This window comes from Dermacentor variabilis, chromosome 6, assembly GCF_050947875.1.
Source record: "Dermacentor variabilis isolate Ectoservices chromosome 6, ASM5094787v1, whole genome shotgun sequence".
Taxonomy (NCBI): domain Eukaryota; kingdom Metazoa; phylum Arthropoda; class Arachnida; order Ixodida; family Ixodidae; genus Dermacentor; species Dermacentor variabilis.
The window spans coordinates 124,764,618-124,788,719 of record NC_134573.1 but is presented as its reverse complement, the minus strand read 5'-3'; the positions used below and the strand labels follow the sequence as shown (position 1 = coordinate 124,788,719).

General features: G+C 46.0%; 1 protein-coding gene across 4 annotated transcripts in view; it reads right to left on the bottom strand.

Annotated features, from left to right (window-relative positions):
* The window catches only part of sev (receptor protein-tyrosine kinase sevenless), a 145,083-nt gene that overhangs the window by 29,079 nt on the left and 91,902 nt on the right, over positions 1-24,102 (bottom strand). For all 4 annotated transcript variants that reach the window (XM_075695695.1, XM_075695696.1, XM_075695697.1 and 1 more), the window contains exons 3-17: positions 16,993-17,046; positions 16,872-16,898; positions 16,322-16,382; positions 14,915-15,138; positions 13,961-14,045; positions 12,905-13,056; positions 11,714-11,867; positions 10,784-10,909; positions 9,899-10,080; positions 8,774-8,868; positions 7,677-8,110; positions 4,257-4,349; positions 2,179-2,388; positions 1,235-1,360; positions 493-668 (exon numbers count right to left, since the gene is read on the bottom strand). In XM_075695695.1, the coding sequence (XP_075551810.1) occupies positions 493-668; positions 1,235-1,360; positions 2,179-2,388; positions 4,257-4,349; positions 7,677-8,110; positions 8,774-8,868; positions 9,899-10,080; positions 10,784-10,909; positions 11,714-11,867; positions 12,905-13,056; positions 13,961-14,045; positions 14,915-15,138; positions 16,322-16,382; positions 16,872-16,898; positions 16,993-17,046 (2,199 nt within the window). The remainder of the gene's footprint in view (positions 1-492; positions 669-1,234; positions 1,361-2,178; positions 2,389-4,256; positions 4,350-7,676; positions 8,111-8,773; positions 8,869-9,898; positions 10,081-10,783; positions 10,910-11,713; positions 11,868-12,904; positions 13,057-13,960; positions 14,046-14,914; positions 15,139-16,321; positions 16,383-16,871; positions 16,899-16,992; positions 17,047-24,102) is intronic.

Here is a 24,102-nt window from a genome sequence, read left to right as displayed (position 1 = left end):
AGGGCAGCGTTAAGTATAGGATGAAAACGCCTGTTACAGCAGAAGTTGACAATATTTACATAAAGAAGTCTGGACATTAAGGGCAGTGCGATAAGGCCATGTCGAAGGACAACTTGTGTAGTGACTAAGTCCTAACATTTGTCTGCGGTCGCTCATTGGCTCCCTCCAGAGAATACCGGTTAATGAAACAGCGCACAATCAGGCTTGTGCCGGCAGACTGCCGTCACCAAAGAAGCTGACTAGTGATTATGAGGGAAAAGCAATGCTATATCCTTAAAATGTATGTTGAAATGTAGAGCAAGAACAGAACAGAACAATTTACAACGGAACCTCAACAACGCCCAACCGTTACATCTGCCCTCCTCAAGGAGTCCAAAACACTATCAAGGTCAACGGCAGTTTGGACCAGCTTTAATTTCGCTCAACGTGCAAATACTTCATGTAGTGCGCTAAGCAGAGCATGACATTAGTGGTTTCTCAATTATTGCTCACCATCTGTCTGAGTGGACTCGACCAGTACAGTTTCGGTGCCAGCCAGTCGACTGCCACTGCAGCCGCGTGGGTTATGTTCGGCAGTCGCTCAAGGGAGAAGTGGGATGACACGTTGTACGTGTAGACCGCTGATGTGTTAGTGTTCAGGAACAGTTGGTTCTGATACCAGGCGATGTCTGAAAAAGAAGAAAGAGCATGTAGCGCGTTTAACGTGAGTGCAAAGCGTGAGACCCATACTTCGAATGACACGGATGACACAGCGCAAGAGCTGACAAAAACAAAAGTGGGGGCGAAAACAAGCGCTGACAATGACTTGAGAACTTTGCCAAAAGAAGTAGAGCATGCAAAGCCATAAGTGCAGCCTTAGAAGTGTTCTACTTTTCTTCTTTTTGGTTCAAACCAAATGATCAAAATTTAGTAGCCTGGCCCTCATCAATATCTTGCATATGCCTCAGCAGGATCATATTTTTACTTTGATAACACATTCGTCCATGCACCATACAGTCACAGCGACCCAGTTGCACACATATACGCGGCACATGGATGAAGCCATCTCATCGAGGCTGGCTTGATACTTTGTAACTTAATTTAAAAGGTATGACTGGTTCAAGTCCTTTGGTGGGGAACCGCTCATCAAAACGATCAGGCAATCAGTTCGAGGAGAGTTTTCTAGACGCCATTGGCACTCGCAAGTTTTTCGAGGCGAGCTTAAAGCTAAACCTTTTAAGAAATACATGCCCACCTGTAATGTAGGCTCCGTTGAGGCTACTCCAGTGGATAAGTGGCTGCACGCTGTCGCCGACGATGTCGGACTTGAGCAGAGCTTCGTTGGCGCTCCAGAGCATGTAGGGGAAGCCTTGCTTGGAGGCTGTTCCAGGAATAAATGTGATCGTTGTTTAAGACAGGCCTGCTACGGACAACAGTTGCGCATATTCACACCACCATATCGTCTACAATGGAAGCAAAGCGGCGACGTTTCCTATAAAAGTGCCGAACTTGCCAACGACTGAGTTAGCGTAGAAACACAGCGCCAAAGCTACTCTAAAAGTACTTTAAAAGACATGCAACGTTTCAACTCTGTGTTTTCAACGGGCACGTCAGTAACGCTGCATTTTCTTTTGCCTTACGTTCCCTTTAAATGCATGCAGGGAGGAAGAAGTTGAATTTGTTTTAAAGCGCAAAGATGTAACGCTTGCACAGTCCGAAACTAGTGTCATATGCCTACCTTACAAAGTACTGTACAATAGCATGAACAGTTGACGCCGTCGGTAAACAAAGGGCTTATGGTCATTCATTATTATACTGCAATGCGCACATAACACACGAGGACAGAAGGCAAAGGTAACACACGAGCGCCTTTGCCTTCTGTCCTCGTTGGTTGTGTATGCGATACAATATTGTTACAGGCCATTCCCGCACACTAAAGGAGGCGCACAGTAGGGCAAGGAACAGGACGATCGAAAGAGCTCGTTCGTGGTTGTCGTTATTCTGCCATGTTGGCTGTGATTTTTCTGTATACATCTTGTGAAAATAATTTTGTCTACTCTTTGTCTACGTCACCATATCATAATGAATAACTACCGACTCGCCCATCTCCCAGCACTTTTACAAGGTTACAAGGTGTCCGGATTCTTTCTGTCCAACTGGAGGACACGGGCGTGATTGCTCCTCCTTGGCTGCACTCACGCTTGCGCAGTGTGCGTCCCACGAAGTCGACGGACCACGGTCCCCTCCCACCGGGGCTGTAGGCGCGCACCTTGACCGAGTAGGCGGTGTCCGGCCGCAGGTTGCGCACCGTGGTCGTCGTGTCGCTGATGTTCATCGCGTAGATGTACACCTGCGTCGACTGGTCCTGCACGCGAACTTCGTACAGCCACTGCTGCCATGCGCCGGCGCCTGCGAGAGCGGGCGAAGTTCACTCCGTCACCGGCACCACAGTACACCACAGTACACCACAGTACACCACAGTACACCACAGTACACCGCAGTGAGCAATGCGAAACAACAACACCCGAACGCCCATCCAATGGGCCGTGCAGGTAACTGCTCCAGCAGGCTAAACGCTTGAGAGGAAAACCACGTATTACGTATTGCTCTCATGACAGGTTTGAATGCGCACGTTGCGAGTAATCAATGCTCGAAAACAAATTCTAAAATTCTAGATTTGCTATTATCGGAGAATTTATTCTGGCGGAAACGCGTCGTTAGAGATCTCAGACACGAAGGCATATAAAACAAATGATGGTCCACACAAAAGCGTGCGCGGTGTTAAAGTATGACACGACACAGGCCTGCGATGGCATGGAAACGTATTTATGCAGCAGACGGACTCGCAACAACGCACCAAGTGGTGTTTTAATCAATGTGCTTAACTCAGTGAAAATGGAGGCGCCGTGGTGCCTGTGCCTTCGATTAATGCGTTAGAACCACGCGTTAGCAGCACAGGACGCTTGCGTTGTAGATTCGTGTATTTTTTTACGTTCTCCTCCCGTATATTGTGTTCCATCTGCACATCACATAAGTCTTTGATACATCAACTGAAACTGAAACGAATACGTCGCAGTGCTCATCCGTAAGCATAAAGCTAGAACGACGCCTGGGCTGGCTTGGATTACACATGATGCCGTGGTCCGCGTTGTCATCATCGGCCTATTTTTACGTTCGCTGAGTACGAAGCCCCACTTCGCATTAGTATTTAGTTACCGCTATCTTGCGACAGTCGGCTCCCTCATATTTCTGAAAATTTCGTAATTTCATCACTTCGCCGTATCCTCCACCGCCCTTGAATGCGCCACTTCTCCCTTGGAACCCGTTGTGTTATAGTCATAGTCCACCCATTATCGAACACGCACCGCACATGATGTGGGAAGCGCGTGCCCACTATCGGCCTCGAACTGGAGTATGCAGTACAATGCTTACAGATAGTCGACATGGGAAGTCACTTAGGCAGCTGACTGCGTACTGTGTACCCACGCAGCGCAGGGGGGCTACGTCATATTATTGAAGCCCAGACCAAGCTAAACGCTTAGAACGCCGAAAGATTTACTACAAGCGTGGTCGTTCCAAAACCGTGGTGCAACCAATTGATTGAATTGCTTCAGAAGAGAACGAACTTGTGTACTAGTCGCCATAGTCCACACGCACACACCGCACCTTGCTTGCAACGCGCAGTAACTAACCAGTGGCACCACCTGAGATACAACGCAACCATTCACAGAAACTGTGGACACTCGCGATGGCATGGATGTTAGCCAATGCTTAGAGAATGCTTAGAGAGCTTAGATTTTTGTCCTAGCGTTTGCTTGAGCTGCGTGTCCATGGAGCGCAATATTAATGCCCAATTCAGTTAGATTTGTCTTGGTTTGTCGTTGATGTATTGGATTTATTTTCCTTCGCCATAGAAAGCACATAACTCAGCCAAACTAGGCAGTTTGACTACTTCTAACAGAAACGTACAAAAAAATAGTTTTCAAAACAGTTTTTAGTCGCAAAGAAAAAGAAAAAGGAAACCGAAGACACCGGCTGATTCATGCTAAAGAAGGTCATCAAATTAACAATACAAAACAGCGTAAGTATATGCAATCTGCAGCCTTCTTCCTGGAGAAAATTTCCCAAAACTGTTAGTGTTCTACAGCTAGACAACGTGTTTGTGAGCCACCACAACTCAAGAGCCTGAAAGAAAATGTGCTCAGGGTTCCCGCTATTTGGCTGGACAAAGCCAAGCATATAGGGAAGGTAACACAAACTTCTTTTTTCTGACTTACCTAATCCCCCAAGAAGTCGTGGTTTTTCCCAAGCAATCTTAGCTAGATCCTCCTTGAAAATGGCTTGCACTCCTTGGACTGGGTTGACAGGAACTGAGACGAAAGTAAAGTTCAAAGACTTAATCAATCATTCTCACTGCACGATTTTTTAAAAAAAAAGAAAGATGAAACACTTAACACAATAAGGCACTACGCAGGATAGGTCAGCTTGCCTAACGCTCCAAAACCAAGGAAGATATATGCTCAAGTGTCTTCCTATCAGCTTACCTGGTGTCCTGGTGGTCTGGGGCAGCATTGAGACAGAGAGGATGACGATTTCTTTGTTAGTAACGCTTTACAGACATAACACTAATGCAGCACATGAGACGCTTATGCGCGAAAACGCTAAGTACCCTTCCCACCTAAAACAACCCTGCCTTCTCCCTTTCTTTTCGCCTTCCTCCTCCGGCATGAAAACCTCAGTAAACATTGTGAAACCATGATGATCTTGAATCGCTCTCAGTGTTAGCAAGTGCAGCCTATAAATATATTTGCTCGCAATACTTCAAATTTGCCATTTTCTAAAAGAAATATTGGCAGAAGAGTCACTATTAAACAAAGGAACAACAAAATAGGTAAATATATGAGTGGCTTGCGCCATTAGAGCACCACTACGGCGCAGTTCGAACCAGTGGCATTATAACAACGAAGAATTTCGAGCCATGCGGCTCGATTAGCTCGGAATAGCACATCTTAGTGGTCCGAGCTTCAACGAGGGACGCTGCTCATGAACATAGTTTTCGAATCCTGACGCCGCCGCTACTACTGGCCACCGTTACAGCACATGGCGACGACTGCTTCGTATTTAAATCCAGCTAAAAGAATACTCACAGACATGCACATCTCTACAAAACACGGACATCAACTGCTTCACCAGCAGCATTTGTTCGCTTCAGAAAGGCTCATTGCTGACACGGTGTTGCTTCTTGCGATCCGAATGTTGCACATATTTTGTACTTACGACGGACAAAGATTTTGCATCATTTCTCTAAGGCCGTTATTCACAAAAAGTTATTTCGTGATAATTTTTCGTTGGAACGAATTCCAGCCAGTACTGATGCTGTACATATTACTAGCGGAGGCATCCGGTCATGACAAGGAGCACTTACAAACAAGCAGCTTTGTGAATTCGGCACCAGTATTCCAGCTAAGTGCCCCTAATCGCTCGCTTCTTTTCAGCGTCACCACTGCGACCAACCACCAACTTATGCAGCATTTTTTTTTTTTGCAAATTTCAAAGCTAGATGGAGAGCGAAGAAATTACATAGTGCAAGCCCATTATACTGTGCCATAGGGTGCCCCTCGCTTTAGGCAATAATGAAAACGTTACGTAATTATTCGGGCTTGTTCAAATTAGGTATGCCAATTGCCGAAAAAGGTCTCCATACCGTACTCTATGTGTGCATGAAGTTTCAGCTCGCCACACCAAGTGCCCTGTCCTAAAGCAATCAATTCAAATCGTCGATAAAGTGGCCCGTGACATACACGGGATTTATCGATATCGGGCGAAACCAACATTAACTACTGACGCAGTAAAGCCATTCGAAACCGTTTTAAAAGAGAGAGCAAATGATAAATGAAAGGTAGGGAGGTTAACCAGGACTGAGCCCGGTTGGCTACCCTACACTGGGGAAAGGGAAACGGGGACGGAAAGATTAAAGAAAGAAGAGAAAGTCCACCGGGGATATCGTTCAGTCACTCAGTCCGGATCACAGACGCTGACTCAATCCTATATCTTTCAAATATCGCAGCAGCGCTTTTGTGGCCTTTTGTAGCTGCGATATGCGAGGCCATGGTCCCAAGATCTTGTTCAAGGTGAACGGTTTTCTATCTAACTGGTTGAGAGCTGTGCAGAGATCTTGTCTTTCATTTTCAAATGATGGGCAGTAGCACAGTAGATGGTCTATAGTTTCTTCGACACCGCTTAAAACCGTTTAAACCGTTTTAAACCGAAACCGTTTTAAACGACACAAAGATGTAAGGGACGTAAGTAAACTTAAATGCGAATCGACGACTAAGTCATATTTCGAGCTCCGCGTTGTCTCACCATCTCTAACAGGGGCGCACGCAGTTGATCGCTACAAAGGAAAATGCCTTACTGATCTTGTCTGACTACGATTGAGGCACGGCTTCCGAAAAGCGTTTTAAAAACAGTTCGGAAAGGCTTCGGCCGGACTTCAAGTTGCTTTACATACAGGCGATTACAATTCACTGACTCTTTTTCCCTGCATCGGCTTACATGCACACTCTTGCGCTTCAGCCTTTACTTCGGTTTTCCTTATTTGAGATACTATAAAGAGCCTTATATTTGAGATACTATGAAGAACCATGTATAAGAGGGTCGTTCTATTACAGATGCAAACTTTCCTGAAAGTGAATTTAAATGTAGCTATGGGACATACAGCTCGGTATACTTGCATTGGCCACAACCTCGCAACGGTGAAACCTGTCATCACTGAAACCTGTCAACCACGACGTTCACAATATATTTAATTAACACTGGATGGTGATCGCGACTCATTTATTCTTCACTACTGATCGGACATAAAACGCTAAGCAGCTTCCGCCACACACAAACCTTCCTTGCGCCAGTGCTACATGCATTCCTTGCGAAACCTCCGCAGTCGCCCTGGTCGATCTCTCGAGTTTCGGTGAATATTGTCGCGGCCATACGTCAGTCGTGCGCAGGGGAATACGATATTACGACATTCCACTCACAGCGTGCACTCTTTAGCATAAAACTGCGAGACACCGAAACGCGTGAGACAGTATTGCCGAAAGAGATTTCAAGCTGTCGCAGTTGCTCTCTGTAGAGATGCCAGCGCATGCACTATAAGGACGAGGTGCCGCCATAAAACGCTGGTAGTATTGCAACCCATCGACAGCGATAGCAAGGCTTAGCGTTGTGTTTGAGTTTCTCGGGCAGTGTTCTAACCAAAGAAGTATTAAAAGAAAAATTGGCAGTTTCGCCGGAAGCGATTTTCGTGGCGCCTCTCTCTACGCATTCACGCGCACACGCACACAGACGCACACACACGCACACACACACGGAGACAGAGAGAGAGAGAGACAAGGACATGCCATTAAACCAGAACCAAATAAACATTACTTGCAATCAACACCCTCCCCCCTTTTTCTGTGCGAAAGTCGTATTCACCATTGAAAGCGTTTTTAGCACAGGTGACAGGCGACGATGCATCGAAGCGCTGTTTAATGTTGTTCTCAGTACTACGGCGTCAATGAATTTGACGAAGAGGGCTGAAAGAATTATTTATCACTCCAAAGTGATTCAGTTGTTTCTAGTTAGCGTTCCTTTCCCAGCAGTGCGGAGGCAATGGACCCGTTAGGTACAACCACGCGTGGGTCAGAGACCAGGCTCACCCGGGAAAGGCTGCGAGAGCGGGTGGAACACGCCCAGGTAGACGAGCGGATGTCCCTCGAGGGTGTACTTGTTGTGGTAGAACTTGTCGCCCTTGTCGTGGTACTCCTCGCCGAAGGCCTCGGCGGCCGTGGTCCAGTACAGGTTGCCGCCGTGCGCGTCCAGACGGCGCACGTCGGTGAACTGGTGGCGCTGCGAGTTGCGGCGCACGTCGGTCTCGTCGCCCGCCGAGAGCGACACCGACACGACGGTGTTCTGCGACTTCTTCGGCAGCAGCAGACGGTAGTTCTTGTAGTCGACCACGAACGTCCTGAGGTCGGTGTCCTTGACCAGCAGCTGCGCGTCGTGTCTCGCCGCGGCGCTCTTGAGAATGCGCGCCAGGTCGATGCGGTAGAGGCCGCCCGTGGTGCCATTTTGGAGGACCCAGTAAAGGTAGCTGTGGGGGCGAAGAAGCGTCCATCACGCGAAGGTTAGTTTATCGCGATGTATTTTCCATCGACCCACTTCTGTCACAATCGCATTGTCGCAACGAAGTTACAAGTACGATGGTGACGATCGCATATCATCGTCAGCAGCAGGATCATCATCATCATCATCATCATCATGTTGATGAAATGGCGCCGAGAAAGGTCATTCTCACCATCGCAAACGACTACTCGTCAACATCGTCGCAAATGACGTCACTCTGTAGCTACTGTGTTTGGATCTTCCGTAGTTTCGGAGTGCGTATTTATAGGATTTTTTTTACGCAGTTGAAGCGGCTGCATTCGATAAGAATGTTAGATTGAAAGTACGAAGCGTTATGTGACCTTGCGTTTGTCGTCATGCGTGCTGTTCAATGTCGATCAACTTAAAATAGCTCTCTCAATTGAGCCCCTTTTGGATTCTACTGCAATATTGCTGTCAGTCGCTGCAGGGCTGCTTAACTTCGCAGTGTTATCCTCGCGAATAGGCACCCTTCAATTTTATCCTGCCAAAACTCTCCCCTGCACAGCGCGGAGTCGAGGAAGATATTTCGTGCTAACTGGATCAGCCTGTAAGACAATTAGTCGAGTTGCGTTAGGTTCCATTCAAAATACGCACAAGAGATTATACGTACCCATTATAGGGATCAACCTTCATTTCGCTTGGTCTCTGTTCAAATCCCCACACGGCCGTTCGGCAGTCCTGTCCAGTGAAGTTGCACCGGGTTATCTGTGTGAGAAAAAAGAATACGGATAGCTTTAAACGATCAGACAATTTATGCTCCTTTCAATGTTAAGAAGTAAGGCGGCTTTTTTAACATCAAAGCAATTGGCCCAGCAAAGTCAATTAGGGTAGAAGACAAACTGCTCTTGCATGCAACTGTCTTTACTACACCGATCACCGCATAATCCAGATCGATTAGTTATGTCACTGCAGACTGATAACTGGTGAAAAAAAAAGGGAAGCAGAGCAGTGATTTCTGTTCATCCTACGGAAAAACTGCTCTTGCAGACAGCCTCTCTGACCATTCCAACACAGTGCAAGCAAGTAAAGATTGCCTCCCACTTAAAGGCAAGGATGCTGTCGACAGCAAAAATAGCGCACGAAGTCATTTTTTGCATGTCCTTGGCCTCGCTGGAAATGAATGCTCAACGTATCCGGAACATATATCCAACTGAATAAGCCTTAAGTTCAGTACTTGAACGTTTCCACGTTGCTGGAAGAAGAAATGCAAGTTCACGAAGGAGGGAGTGTATTAATATTAATTTCGTCATCAGAGACAGACAGTGACATTGAAGTGACATTTAGCGAGGCCATGAGCCCTTGGCGCAAATTGCGTTGTTTCGTAAAGTTCGCACGTAACGTACCCTAACTAATGGATTGTGCTAGGCGACTTTTCAGTCACACTGCTTGGAGCAAAAGCGACACACCTTGCAGCTTAACTATCAAATTCGCACTACGACTATGAGAGGTGCTATAGCGTGGGGCTGAGCATTGACTTCCGCCAGCTGGTAGTCTTCAACGTACAGCAAAATACGAGCGCAGCATTCTTTTTTCATTGAGCCGCCTTGTTATTGCACTTGTCGCAACGGGAATTCCATCCTGCGACTTCCCATAAATTGAACAGCAAAGCAGGTGTTGGCCACTGCCAGTGTGTATATTGTAAAGAAAAAGTCAGCTGCCAATTCCGAGGCAAACTGCATCAGCGGCAAAAGAGCAACCACAATCCAACATGCACTTGCTGCACAAGTCCACTGACCTGGCCGTCTTCTACTATGTAGAGCAGTTGACTCAACCAATCGACTGATAGGAGACCTGGATGACTAGAGGCGTTGTGCATGATCGGGCTGTAGCGAAACTTTTCCGAGAGGTCAACGCGATAGATAGTGCCCGAGCTGTCCGCCACGAAGAGCACGTTCTGAGTCACGTACATGGCGACGCCTGCAAGTAGGAAAACGCAGAGGAAACGATCAACACCACAAGTGCTACAAGAAGCATAAAGGGAAAGAGAGAAATCGAAGTAAAGATGGCGGGATCTGGTATGCACTTGCGAACATTCACGATGGTCGACAGCTTGGTCGAAGCCCGCCTAAGGTAACAAAGAAACACGCAACGGAAATGTCCGGGGCAAACGGACATCGGCCCATTGCTCCTAAATTATCTTGTCTTAAGAGAGACATTCTAAGATTGAAGAACCCTTTAGAACGATGGTGCGAAGAGGAAGTAATGTGAAAGCGGGGCATACGTTCGATTATCCAACGTCTTACGTGGGAGAACGAGCGGTACGACAATGTAATAAACAAAAATGTAGGTCCAGAAATTTATTAGTGGACACGGGCGATTGAGACTGCTTCAAAATAAAACGAATGTCGGCTTTCATGAAAATTTCCCTAAACTGAAAAGCAGTCAGTGCCTGCAGAAATCGGGAATGAGGGTACTCGGAAACTCGCTGGCGTAAGGGTGCGTTCGGTTGACGCAGATCGGGGTAATTGTATATCTCTGGAAGTATTTGTCCAGCAGAAAACTTGGACAAGCTGATGGTGATAATGGTGAAGGTATGCTTTTCCTAGTCGAAATAATACAAGCGCAAAACTCGCGGATGAACAATAAGCTGGGATTACCATCCTGAGCCGTATACACGTACCAACTATCTCAACAGAATGCGACGGTGTGTAGAATTCTGCCACCGCTGCGTCCATGATGCTCAGTCCTTGTCTCAGCACTTGCCGCTTCGTGGCGATGATGAGGTACGGTTCGGGAATCGGTATCACTGAAAGAAAAGCCAGAAAGAATCCGCGTCTTACAAGTACCAGTAAGTAAACAGCACACTTGGTTGCCGAAACAAACTGCGGCACAAAACATAGCTGCCATCCACTTTGAAATTGAGCTACCACGCAGGTGCGCCTGCCCTCGTAAAAACGAATGCAGAAGGAGGTCTTTGGACTGCTGCAGACATTTTACGTTCCCATTTTTCTTCACTTAATAATAAATAAACAGATATACATCTTACAGAATGCTGACGGTAATACTTCTAATTTCTTGGGGGTGTCCAAGTGGCACTAAAAAACAAAAACAAATAGGCTGCTGGATTCAAGGTTCGATTAGAGAACAAGATTTTGCCTATGAGAAGGCTAATCAGTATTCCATGCGTACTCGCAGTGCTTAACAGACGTTCGTTCACTTCACTTTCAGATTTAGACTGACTCTTATCTAGGTCTCGTAAAGCCTTTCGCGCTTATACGGTAAAAACCCGTTGCAATAAAGCCTATGGTACGCCGAAGTACGGTTACTATACCAGGAGCTTTACCACAGGCTAAGTCACCTCGAATCTTTGTTGAACGTTCTCGGGACGTTTCAAACATCCGCTATTGCGAGACATTCTGACAATCAAAAGTTATTAGGCGGTCGCATCGTCGAAGAGGCTTTGATTCGAGACCGGTAGTATATAGGGTTGGTTGCTTTTACCTACAGGGTAGGTACGATTAGGTAGGGTTTGGGGAGAAGTTTTGAATTCGTTCTTACGACATGGTTCTTAAAACGAGGCCCGCAAGGAGCAATGGTGGGTGCCACTTACTGTTGCTCACGCTCTGCGGAGGTGTTGTGATGTTGCGCTTGTCGGCCGGTCCCATGCCGAGATTGTTGTTAGTAGCCACGGACACCGTGTACAGAACTTCCGGTCGAAGGCCGCTGAACATGAAGTACAGGCCTCCAGACACGTCCGAGACATCCTGGAAATCCGACAATAGAACTGCTCAAGGACCACCAGGATAAAATAACGCTGCAATGTAGGCATCCTACGAACTATACAGGGGAGGCGGAAATGCGCAAAGGAATATTACCTGTACGATATGAGAGTTCTGTAGAGAAAAAAGATCAGTTATGAAGCTGGTGCTCATTTATTGTAGAGATAACGACACATCATTCTCTCTCTCTCTCTATATATATATATATATATATATATATATGTATGTATGTATATATATATATATATATATATATATATATATATATATATATATATATATATATATATGTATGTATATATATATGTGTGTGTGTGCGTGTGCGTGCGTGTGCGTGTGTGTGTGTGTGTGTGTGTGTGTGTGTGTGTGTGTGTGTGTGTGTGTGTGTGTGTGTGTGTGTGTGTGTAAACCTCTAGCAGCAACACAGTGATGCATTATACACTCGAGAAGCTATATTTAAAGCTAAAAATGGCAGTATCGCTGCTATTTACTGCATGCTACGAGAAATGTTCTCTCTCTTTTATTTTAATCTTTAACCAAATTGTTACCTGGCATTGAAGTAGTGACAAATGTACTGATGTAACCAAAAGAAATCAAGAGGGGAACGACAACCCATACTTGCTCAAGCGACGCAAGACAGTTAGTGCGTTAAAACTGCGTCGAGCTGTTTATTGCACTTAAGTAGTTTATTGCCGGAACTGAGGCAGCTTATAACATAATGTACACAGGGTGACTACTATGTTAGAGTAGCCATACTGTGCGCATTGCGTCCTAGGCTGTCTCAGTTCCCGCAATAAACTCCTTAAGTGCAATAAACAGCTCGATGCAGTTTCAACACACTAGTTAGAGCAGGAGTCGTGCGGTATGTACATTGCTCTCTGGGTTCCTTTGCCTGTGGGGTCTTCTTTTATTTCTCGTGTGTGCCGAGTGAAGAATTCGCTAAGATAGTTGATAAATAAATATTGATTACTGCAGTTATCTGTCCCGTTAGCGTTACATGCGGTGGCACACGACTTACGCACCTTGACCGTTGTGAAGCCGCTGGGGTGTTCCACGAGGTAGAGAGCGTAGGAAAGGATTGGCCCATTGGGGAACAGCGGAGGGTCCCAACTGACCGCGATGCTTCGAGGGCCGACAGTTGTGAGGCTGGTTATCTTTGGTGGGGTCGAAGGAACTGTCCACGTAAAATGGAAAAAGTGAATGAAGAGAAACATCGAAGAGACATCAGAGATCTAGATACACTAAGTTTTGTTCCAAACAGTACATCTTTTTTTTGTGAGTGTTTTGTTTTTGCTATAACTGGTGAGTACTAGCACGTTCCATCGCACAGTTTTGTTTTTCTGGATGTTTGTATTATATCTTTATTGCTGATTAGCACACCCTGTATACGATCTTAGCTGCTACTGCATGACATTATTGTACTAACCCCAATTTGTTTCCCATTAGGAGGTCCCTCCCGACAGTCCTGCAAGACATCCGATTGCGTACTTATGCTCCCTCTGTGTTTTATGTATCGTATTAATTAAACTATTTGAAATGAAGAAATAAAAATAAATATTTTTTGGAACCATGTAACCGTTTCTTTCGCAAAAGATGGTTAGGTAAATGAGTTGAAAATGAAGCTCAACCGTCTCTTTTTGAATTTGAGCGAGTGATTAGTTTGCTTGCTTGTTTGTTTATCGCATTTACTCTGATGAATTAAAATCAACATTACTCCAAAGTAATGAACCGAAGTAAGCTGAATGAATTTTTTTATTGTTATTGTCAGTGCCAAATATATGAATTTCCTGATACATTGATGCTCAGACTTCAATAATTTGTTTGCGTTTTTGGTGCCCCGACGCATCAGTGAAATGGAACAGCTGTTGGTTTACAGCAGATGTTTCACGAGGTCTATGGCATACAATCTCCAAAGCAGACACTTAATGGTGCGCCGCAAAACGTGCAATTGCAATTTTCCGCAAAGTTCCGCAATATTTATTTCAGAAATGCTGTCATTTTATGCATGATGCTCGAATTTATTAATTGTCTTCATTTCTTTCTTCTTTAATATTAAGAAAAGGAAGTTTGTGTACTACCTCCGCGGGGTTCTGTAGATATCACAACGCTTGGCTGCGAAAACAAAGGACTCTGGTTTGGCAGAAGGATCCAGGCAACTCGGAACTGCAAGGAAAGTATGCAGCGATGAGACAAGGGCAACATAGCTACGTATGCCGTACTCTTCTATCGTGCTCAACTAAAATCTAGTCATTTCGTAGAAATGCATGAAACCACAAAGAGGCACGTTAGTTACACGCAGCAGCTGCTAGAGGCTGACGAGTGTATGAGAGAACTTTCACATAAATATGCGAAAAATTTTCCACTAAATATATATTGTTTTTTCTTTTCTTTTTTTTCATATAAAAGGCTGCTAAAGATGGTAGCAAAAGGGTAGATTTCAACATAAAACTACCTTCATTTTCTTTAATGAAATACAGGAGCTGTCGTAAGGTCCGCAGTTAGGCACCCTACTGACCCAATCAGTTGACCAGGTGCCATTTTGAGTTGACAGATGTACGCTCTTTCCGGGAAAGTCTCGGAAGTGAAAGCATGACCAATGTAAGCGGAGCGAAGCGCGACGTGCCCGGACATATATATATATATATATATATATATATATATATATATATATATATATATATATATATATATATATATATATATATATATCTTTTTTGTAAGTGACCTTTTGTTAATCCGCAAGACATTTTTAACGCCTAAACAGCTCTCAAAATTTAGGACACGTGCGCATGCGCTTGACCCCCGTATTGCCCCACTGGCACTATTTTGAATTTGCCATAAACCGAGCTGTATCTCTCTTTTCTCTCTCTCTCTCTCTCTCTCTCTCTCTCATTCTGTCTGTTTGCCATTGCGGGATAGTTGCACATTGCATAGTCATTCTTTTTTTCTTTCTGTCTGTCTTTGTACCCAGGTGCGTTACCACTTAAAATAATGCCGAATCGACAAGCCTCAGCGTCCGCCGTTGCGCTCACCCTGTACTTGGTGTAGGGTCGGAGCCCCTGAATGCGCAGCACGTTCTTGGCGAGCGGCAGGTCGGGCCGGTAGTACTCCCAGTCGCTGGGCAGGGCCTCGTACTTCCACTGCACCAGGTAGGTGACGTTGGGCGCCAGCTGTGACGCCTTCCAGCGTATGGTCACCGTGTCGTGGGTTCGCGAGTCGGCCACCAGGTAGGGTGGCGGTGGCTGGCCGATTTGTGCTGTGCACCGAAATAAATAAATAAATAAATAAATAAATAAATAAATAAATAAATAAATAAATGTAACGTTTCTTTCCTCGTCTCAGATCGGTTACCAGACAAGTCGACAAGTCGTCGTAACCATCCTCGCAAGCCTACATTTCCGTATTTCAATCCGCTGTAATGTCGAAGACCTGATTCGGACATATCGAATTACACATATCATACGAGAAACCTAACCGACGTTATACCAACAAGTTTTGTAATATCAGTACGCCCTCCGATCTCTGCTGTCCTCGAATGCGTTGCTTTTCACAGTGAAGTCGATGTGTTGCTTTAGAATCTTTCTTTACTGTATAATCTTTGTGCAAGTGTATGTTTTGTAATAAACCTTTTTAACTGTGAGTGCACCACTGCTAGTAGCTTCCTGATTTTATCGACATCTTTTGACAATAATCAAGAAACTCTACCAATAGCCCAGCTCTCATTAATAATTGCATCATTGATTTTTGCTCTTTTTCGCTGGGAGCACTTTCTGAAAACTTTGCTTTCAGTGCAGGCGAAAATAAACGGACTACTCAAAATTAAGACGGTAACGTCACTCTCTCATTACCTCAGTCTTACTCGCATGATGGCACAGAAGAACAGCGCACTCACGGGAACATGGCCAAGCAATAACATCTTGTCACACTAGCTTACTCGCATATTCAGTACCTTAATCACTGAAGAGCTGAGTGGCTGTGGACTGTGTGGCTATTGACGAATAATAATTTCACGTCACTGAGTCGTAATCATATTACTGGCCTCGCTCCTTGTCATAAAATACTTTTTTTGTTTCTTCCTTTGTCCTCCCGAAGGTCTTCGATACCATTGAAACAAATTTCTACAGAACGTCCCTCTACTTAATGAGGATGAAGTATTCTGGAAAAGCTGTTTTCGCAAAGTTATACAATTAGCATCGTGAAAAAGATAGCATCAATTATAAAGCGGCACCTCGTATTGTACAGCAAACTAATCGAGCTGCGCGAGCGCCCATATTGGAGGGCATCACATGCCTACGTTGATCGTCTAAAACGCTCAGCGCGCATCTAAATTTCTTTACAAGTGCTTCCTGCCTTTTATTACTTCGGAACTGTGGTTGAGATAAAATAAATGGCCAGTGGGAGGGGAAAAGAAAGGAACCGAAAATATACAGAAATCACACCTTTGATGTGTCGCAGGTATTCCGTGACTGCCAGGTTGCATCCCATGAGGCAGAATAGGTCCTGAAAGCAAGCGGCGGGAACACCGCGACTTAGCTCTCTGCGCATAGCAGTGTAAAATCAGCGGGGACAAGTTTGTATTTTTCGAAGGGCTGGTTCACGTTTTGTAACAGCTATCGAAATGTACGCCCAAAGCAGCATAGTAAAGACCCCAATCACCGTCTCTCGAGACAAATTAGTTCCAAGTATTGGATTCGGCATATGTGTGCCGTTTCCTTGTCTTTGTCTCTCGTCTGACATCAGCTGTAAGAAGCTTGACAGTCGAGGAGGAAGCGTTTCAGAACAATGGAGGGGAACGCTCTGGCAATGGCGGAGATCGCCGGCAACGGAAGGCAAGTCGTTAAAAGCGCGAGCGTCTGAATGTTCCCTTACCCTTTTCTTGTAAACTGTTATTTTAGAGTTCCCTGTCAAGTCTAATACAGCCCGCGAAATATTCGACCATGTCAGATGTAAGACGCGGCCAAGTTGTTTACTGGGAAAGCATGCGCTTACCTTTCCATGAGCCGAGGTGGTCTTATTCTGTGAGCGGAAAAAGACAAAATAAAGTTTAGATACTCTTGAAAGATTGGGATCAAGACAAATATCTCTTTCAAAAATGCGTCGAGTCACTCACGCAAACATGATCACATGACGAAGGATACCGCCACTTGTCACAACCGTCCCGGCACTGTAAAGAGAGTAACGGACAACAACAAATGAAGAAAGCGAGTTTAATTATCGCAATCATTTTCATTCGTTCTATCCTCTGGCTGGCGTTTATACGCGTTTTTGTACGTTTTTGTGTATGTGTGGGCGCGTGCATGTGCGTGTTTGTGTACGTGTACCGTGTAAGAGTTTGTGTGCGTGTGCGTTTGTATATTTTCGTGCGTGCGAGTGCATACGTGTTACTTGCTTCTTTCGTGTCACCTTCGTGCGAAGTTCTCTGTTTAACGCCTCGTGTGACAACTGTGGTAACGAGGAGGCTCTTCAGCACCTTTTCTGTGACTGTCCTCGCTACAATTTACAGAGACGATCTCTCGCAAACGTGATAGGGCGCTTTGACCGAAGACCTCTAACAGAGGAAGCTATATTAAAATGCCGCTATCACAAGCCATCGCAGCAGAGGGCGACGAGAGCACTGCTGCAGTATTTAAGGGCTACAGAATTGGACAAGCTGCTGTAGCATGGACAAATGTTCATAGTACTGCAAGTGCTACTGTGCTGTGCGGTGACAGTGTGCGGCGACAGTGACCAACTGTGATTGTATGTCGGTGCTCCTTTCTTTCTTTATCTCTACTTTGTTATCACTTTACCGCCCCCTCCCCTCTTTTCCCAGCGTAGGGTAGCAAACCGGATCTTCCCCTCTGGTTAACCTCCCTGCCTTGCCCCCTCTCTCTCTCTCTCTCTCTCTCTCTCTCTCTCTCTCTCTCTCTCTCTCTCTCTCTCTCTCTATCTATCTATCTATCTATCTATCTATCTATCTATCTATCTATCTATCTATCTATCTATCTATCTATCTATCTATCTATCTATCTATCTCTCATGGGTGGGCCCCACTTTTTTCTGTGTTTGCAGAACAACTGCAGCGACAATGGCAACAGTAACAGCAACAAAGAGTATACAACAAAAGTATAACACGTTCTGTCGTTCGATCTCTACGTGTATATAGAATATTTCGAAGCCGCACTAGAGATGCTATACTTTCTTCGTAACCTCGTACGGTGTAGAACTTGCCAAAGCTTTCCAAAAATTGGACAATCGGGAGCTTTCTGTGCAGGTACTGCTGGAACACGCCCACATCGCCCATCGGCCCACAAAGCGGTGTAGGCGCTTTTGTGCTTCTTAAGGACGACGGGCTTGTGAGACCATCTGCGACTATTAATGCAATTTCTGTAAGACAACACGCATCAGCGAACTCACCGCAATTTCCTTCTTCCCTTCCCTCCTCTCTCTCCCTGTGATCTTTGTTTTCCCCTTTCCCATTCCCCCGGTCTAGGGTAGCCAAGTGGACGTTATTCTGGTTAACCTCCCTGCCTTCTGCTTTTCCCTTTCCTTCCTTCCGTAAGGTGTACAGCGGATAATTTCCTCGTAGGAGTCACACGACAGCACAGAGATTCCCGAGCTATTGTGACCGGAGAGTAAGACGCATTAAAAATTATAATTGGCTCTGGCGCCGCGCCAGGCCGTGCGCCACGAATTCCTTTGTCATTATTACGACAACAACGCGCCTGTGAAAACAATGAGAGCCGAGATGAAACGAACAAAATAGAAGCAAGAAAGCGACCGCAAGAGCACAAATCTGTGGAACAGAACCAACGCTCAAGATGTGGAGAAGGCGACTTTCAGGTGGGAAGGGACCTGGCATCCATATGTTTTCAGGTGAGTTCTGTTATAATATCGTATATTTCGTACCTAGTACCAGTGCGTTGCTATAGAAATTTGCCACGGCATATTTATCTTTTGTTTCTTGACCGGAATGAGGAGGGGGAGAATAATAAGTAATGATGTATAATGCAGACTCATTGCTGGATTACCGGGACCATTTAATACCCCCACTTCTAGGTATAGAACCCGCTTGTGACCGATTGTGAACAAGGCCCCCGTATGGGAGTCGAAACGACTTGGTTTCTTTTCTTATAATGTTTTTGGTCGGCGTCTGTTTTACCCTTGACTAGAACTCGCCAAATTACGTCAGTGCTGTTAGCACAGCGGAGGTACTTCTAGATGTCAAACAGCGATTAAAGTGCCACACAAGCCAAACCTAGTTACTAATAATAAAAGCTAAGAACGGGAAGGCCTGGGAGACAAGCTACCACAACAAATTATCGAGTACTGCGAAGAATGCCTGGTGGCTTCGTTAACAAGGAAGAATGTTTTGCGTATGGAGTCTCATAAAGAATAGTAGTTCCTCTGACATAACGATATTTTCTTTTCCTCCTTGAATCGCAACACATTCGAAGTCCTAGGTGAGTAAAATATATCACAGAGTACTATGTCGGTGCCGGCGTCAAAAAAAAAAAAGTTCTTTTATTTTCATTTCGAGTTAAGGAAGTTTTAATTCAGCGCATAAGTATCATGCTGACAAGAAACGTCCAGTATAACTACCGTCCCGTATTTTTTCTTGTTCCTGTCGTCGTTCCCTTATATAGTGCTGCCCTTCAAGTTCTATTTCAACATATTTAATTCCGTATCTGTATTATGCGCATACATGTCTCTCTCTCTCTCTCTCTCTCTGTGTGTGTGCGTGCGTGCGTGCGTGCGTGTGTGTGTGTGTGTGTGTGTGTGTGTGTGTGTGTGTGTGTGTGTGTGTGTGTGTGTGTGTGTGTGTGTGTGTGTGTGTGTGTGTGTGTGTGTGTGTGTGTGTGTGTGTGTGTGTGTGTGTGTGTGCGTGCGTGCGTGTGTGTGCGTGTGCGTGCGTGTGCGTGTGTGTGTGTGTGTGTGTGTGTGTGTGTGTGTGTGTGTGTGTGTGTGTGTGTGCGCGCGCGCGGCCTTTTCCGTAAAGTGTGCTAGAACATAGCGAATACAGGAGCCTAATAACAAAGACCGCAACTTAAGATATTGCGCAGTGAATCGCGCCCACAGATGTACCAGGCGCGTTGGCCCCTATATACGCTCACATACGCGTATATTAGTATCTGACAAAGGATACTCAGCTAAGTAGCTGACGAACGAGCGCGAGAGTTTGTTTTCGTTCTCGATGAATATTGCACCACCAGGAAGATGTTCCGTGCATAAACTTTCCGGGGCGGGCACAGCTTGCCGACAGCAATAATCGGAGTAGAGCGGTCAAAAGTGAATGCCCTCGCCAGATCACAGTTCTCCTCAAGTGCGCTACTAAAGAACACAAACGCGGAGAACGCATAATTCCTCGCCCAACGAGCGACGTGTGCCATACCAACACACAGGCCACGACATAGGGCGCCTTACAGTAAAGTATTTGTATATATGCACAACGCGGTTTCACACCGATCGGAAAGCAGTGCGATAAACATGGCGAAAGCTTCTCTGTTTTTTTCGCACTTGCGGGCCGCGTCTGAAAGGCAAGCAGTCATAACAAGTTATGGATGCTTCGTGCCGTATAAGAGGTTGAAAGGTTATTGAGTATGGCGGCATGTGTTTGGCAAGGCTATTGACCGTTTTAGGATAGTGGCACGAAAAAATAAAATAAAGAAGCTGGGATTCTATTCACAAGCCAGGCGCATAGGGGCGAATAAAAAAAGACGATTTCACGAAGGCAGCCATTTATTCACTGTAGTTGAGCGCACAACTGTTGTGCTTGTAGAGGCCCAAAGAGCGGATGTGACATCTGGGTCATATTTAATGAAACGTTCCAGTAACGCTATTTAAAAGAAGGTATAAAGAATCTGCAAGGAAGCTATATTCCCAAAAGTCAAGCTATATCCAATAGCCCGGTCCATCTTTCAGCGCGCGGCTATGTAAATCCACCTTCAACTTTCTAACTGCAGGAAACTACAATTGCGGTAGTTTGTAACAATGGCATAAGCATGTTTTAACATGAGGTAAACAGGAAATGTTTGACTGTTCAATTTTACCGCGTATACGTGCTCGTACGGCAGAACCTCTGCGGCATCCTTAAATGTCTGGCGTGCTGTCGAGGGGTCCTTCATCAACCGTCATTAGAACAAATTACTTGAACTGTGTGAGTTTCTGTATTCAAAATTAAGCAGGTACGATTACCACTGTGCCATAGGTTCAACAGGCGCGAAGTCGTGGCCACTTCACTTGCAGGCTATTAACATTAGAAGCAAAAGCCGCAATGTCAGCCTTTGTCATCCCTTAAGCCGCAACCCGCGTTTCGCCCGTGAACTACGGCTGCCTGTTAATCTGCGCAATGCAGACACTCTTAACCTTCCTTGGAGGCACTGGTCTCCGTTAGGTACTGTCTGTCGAGTGTTCTGGTGTGTTTTGTGTATGTGCGTATACCATTTCAATTTTCATCATTCCCATCTGGAGTACCATGCTTATATAGGCATTCCGCCTGGTAAACCTCTTCAGGATTCAATAAAGAGCAGTCTCTCTCTCTCTCTCTCTCTCTCTTGTCTTTTCCATTGCCGTGTCGCCGTATTTAAGCCTTCTCACACCTCGCTTTCTTGTTATCCAAGCATGCAACGTATGTCTCCTCTTTGCACTAAATATGTCCTTTAATACTCCAACCCTGCTTGCGGACTAGACCAATAGCGCAAAGAAGGATACTTGTTGCGGGCCATTGAAATGGCATTGATGATGATCCTGGAATTGCTTGAGCGTTGCCCGTCCTTCAATGTTCTCTCCGGCAACTTGCAAGCGCAACGTTCGTAGAACTTTGTTCACGCGGTGCTTGAAATCTTTTTGGGTTACATTTGAGGATGTATAGTAAGAATAACAAAATAGTATGATTCAGAAAAGTTCGAGGTTCAATCAGAAATTCGCGCATACGAGTGCTTCTTTGTTTTGGGATGTTGAGCTCTAATCTCCAAAGTCCGTAGACGGGATTGCGCGGATTGACAATGTGCAGTCGTGATCAATATGAGCTACAACATGGAGCCTCTTGGAGCCTCTTCGACCACTGGCACCATGCTGCATGCTCATGCTCAGCGCGACTGTATACTTGAAAATGGCAAGGTTTAGAAGCTGAGTTCAACTTCGCTACTGACTTTACAGTTACACCGTCCACCTCGGCAAAAGGTATAAACTGGATGTGCAGATTCTGTACCAGCTTAACTGCGAATCCTCCACAAACAAGAGCTCGGCCTCATTCTAAGACTGCTATACATATATTTGAAGTCCCCGGCACGCGAACGGCAGTGTCTGCCTGTCTGTAGCTTCTCCGTCAGATTCAAACACATCTACAACAGCGATCGGCTGCATTCGAAATCAACTCCCGTTATAACGAAGTCGCTTCATTCCGAACAATTAACGCTGCAGTAGCTAGCTCGCATTGGCGCTCAACACCGCATATTAATTAACTGCAGGCTTTGTCGAAGACTTGCGAACCTTTCTTCACAGTACCCCCAGTAGGCACTAGCTCACGGCAGAAAAAAAAAATAATGAATACCGAACGAAACACGAGCTCGAGCCATGTCCCCGCGAATTCAGCGCGGCCGCGCACGATCGCTACCGTCGCATCAGCATCCACGCGGAGAGGAAGGTCACGGGGCCACGCTTACACGTATCAGCAGGCTACGCAGATAAAAAAAAAGGGGGGGGGGAGAGAAAACGCCACGCATCGTCGCGATATACCAAATCCCCATCGACGGGGTAAGCCCGTCATCGCGCGAGCAGCAGTCCGGCGCGCGACAACGAGGTAACGCCAGACCGACGCGACGCGACGTGATGCCGCCTGTGTGCCGGCGTTGGCGGCGGCGCCTGCAGAAAAAACACGGCAGTGCCCGTCGCCGCTCTAGGCAGCCATCGCCTATCGGCCGGCGCTGGCTGTTTTGACTAGCGCGTCTCGACTCAGGGTCAGGCCGGGAGATCACTTTTCTAGGCGGAGGGACGAGAGAGGGAGCACGTTTCTGCGGCGCGCAGCGCTGCAAATGGACGCGCTTCTGTGTACACGGGCACGCGGGCGTGTACGCAGTGTACGTCCAGTGTGTACGGTCACGCCATGTCCCCGAGAATCAAGCGCGCGCGCGCGGGACTGTTTTTTTTTTGCAAGCGAACGCAGCAGAAAGCGCGACGAGCGTGCGCGACACGCGAAACCGACACCATCGTGCCATCGGCGCCACTTGCAGGAACTGTGGCGTATGGGCACACAGCGTGGCGTCGGTCACTTAATCTACAGGCTGTTCACATGCAAAAAAAAAAAGAGAAAAGAAACAGCCCCCTAATGCCCACACTGAATACTCATTAAAGACTGTCAGGCCTTCTGCTATGACACGTACATGGCTCGTGGACTGACGCTGCCAGGGCACCTCGCGCAACGAAGGCACTTTTAACCGTCGTTATAGACACTGGTCTCAATGAGGCACTCATGTTCTTTAGGTTACGTGTCGTGGTGGCGTTTTGTACACGTCGTGTACCTGTGGCGTGCACTGTGCGAACCACTTCATTTCAAAATGTACATTTGGGGTAGCACGCTAAGCATGCCATCAGGCAAAGCTCCGCAAAATTCATTAAAAAGTTATCTCTCTCCCTCTGTATAGCGTCAAAGAACGTGTCCTTACGCGAGCGCGTACGTTATGCTAATTCCATTCCTTATATGTTCAAAAATAATTGGTCTAAATATCGAGTATTGTTGCACGTGCTTTCCGAGAATTCTACATTCGAATATTAGCGGTGATGCAAATTTTGTGGGGCAGCGTACTTAGATGGTGTTTTTTTTTTCCATACAGGGATGCACTAATGTCGAACCGAGCCGCTGCAGAGCTGGAGTAGTGTATGCATTGTTTGCTCAGTTACGCACATGAAATGCCGAGACATAGCTACGCGTTTTCATGCTTTTCATCTGTGCGGAAATAGCAGTCGTTATGCAGGTGTAGATTACCTTCGTCCGTTCAAAACTTTCGCAGTATAGTCTATGTGTACTGCCGTTAACTCAACGGGCGCTGACGGGTGTCGGGTGGCAAAAGTTAAAGGCTATTTCTTAATAGCTTGCGCTGTTGTCTTCTTAAACAACAAGGTAGGCTACAGGATGCCGAGCAAGACTTTGGAAAGATCTTTAAAAAGAAAAAAAAAAGGCTCAAGCGTACGAATGCGATGAACCAGCGATGACTTCCGCGGTCGCAACTAACAGATGCATATA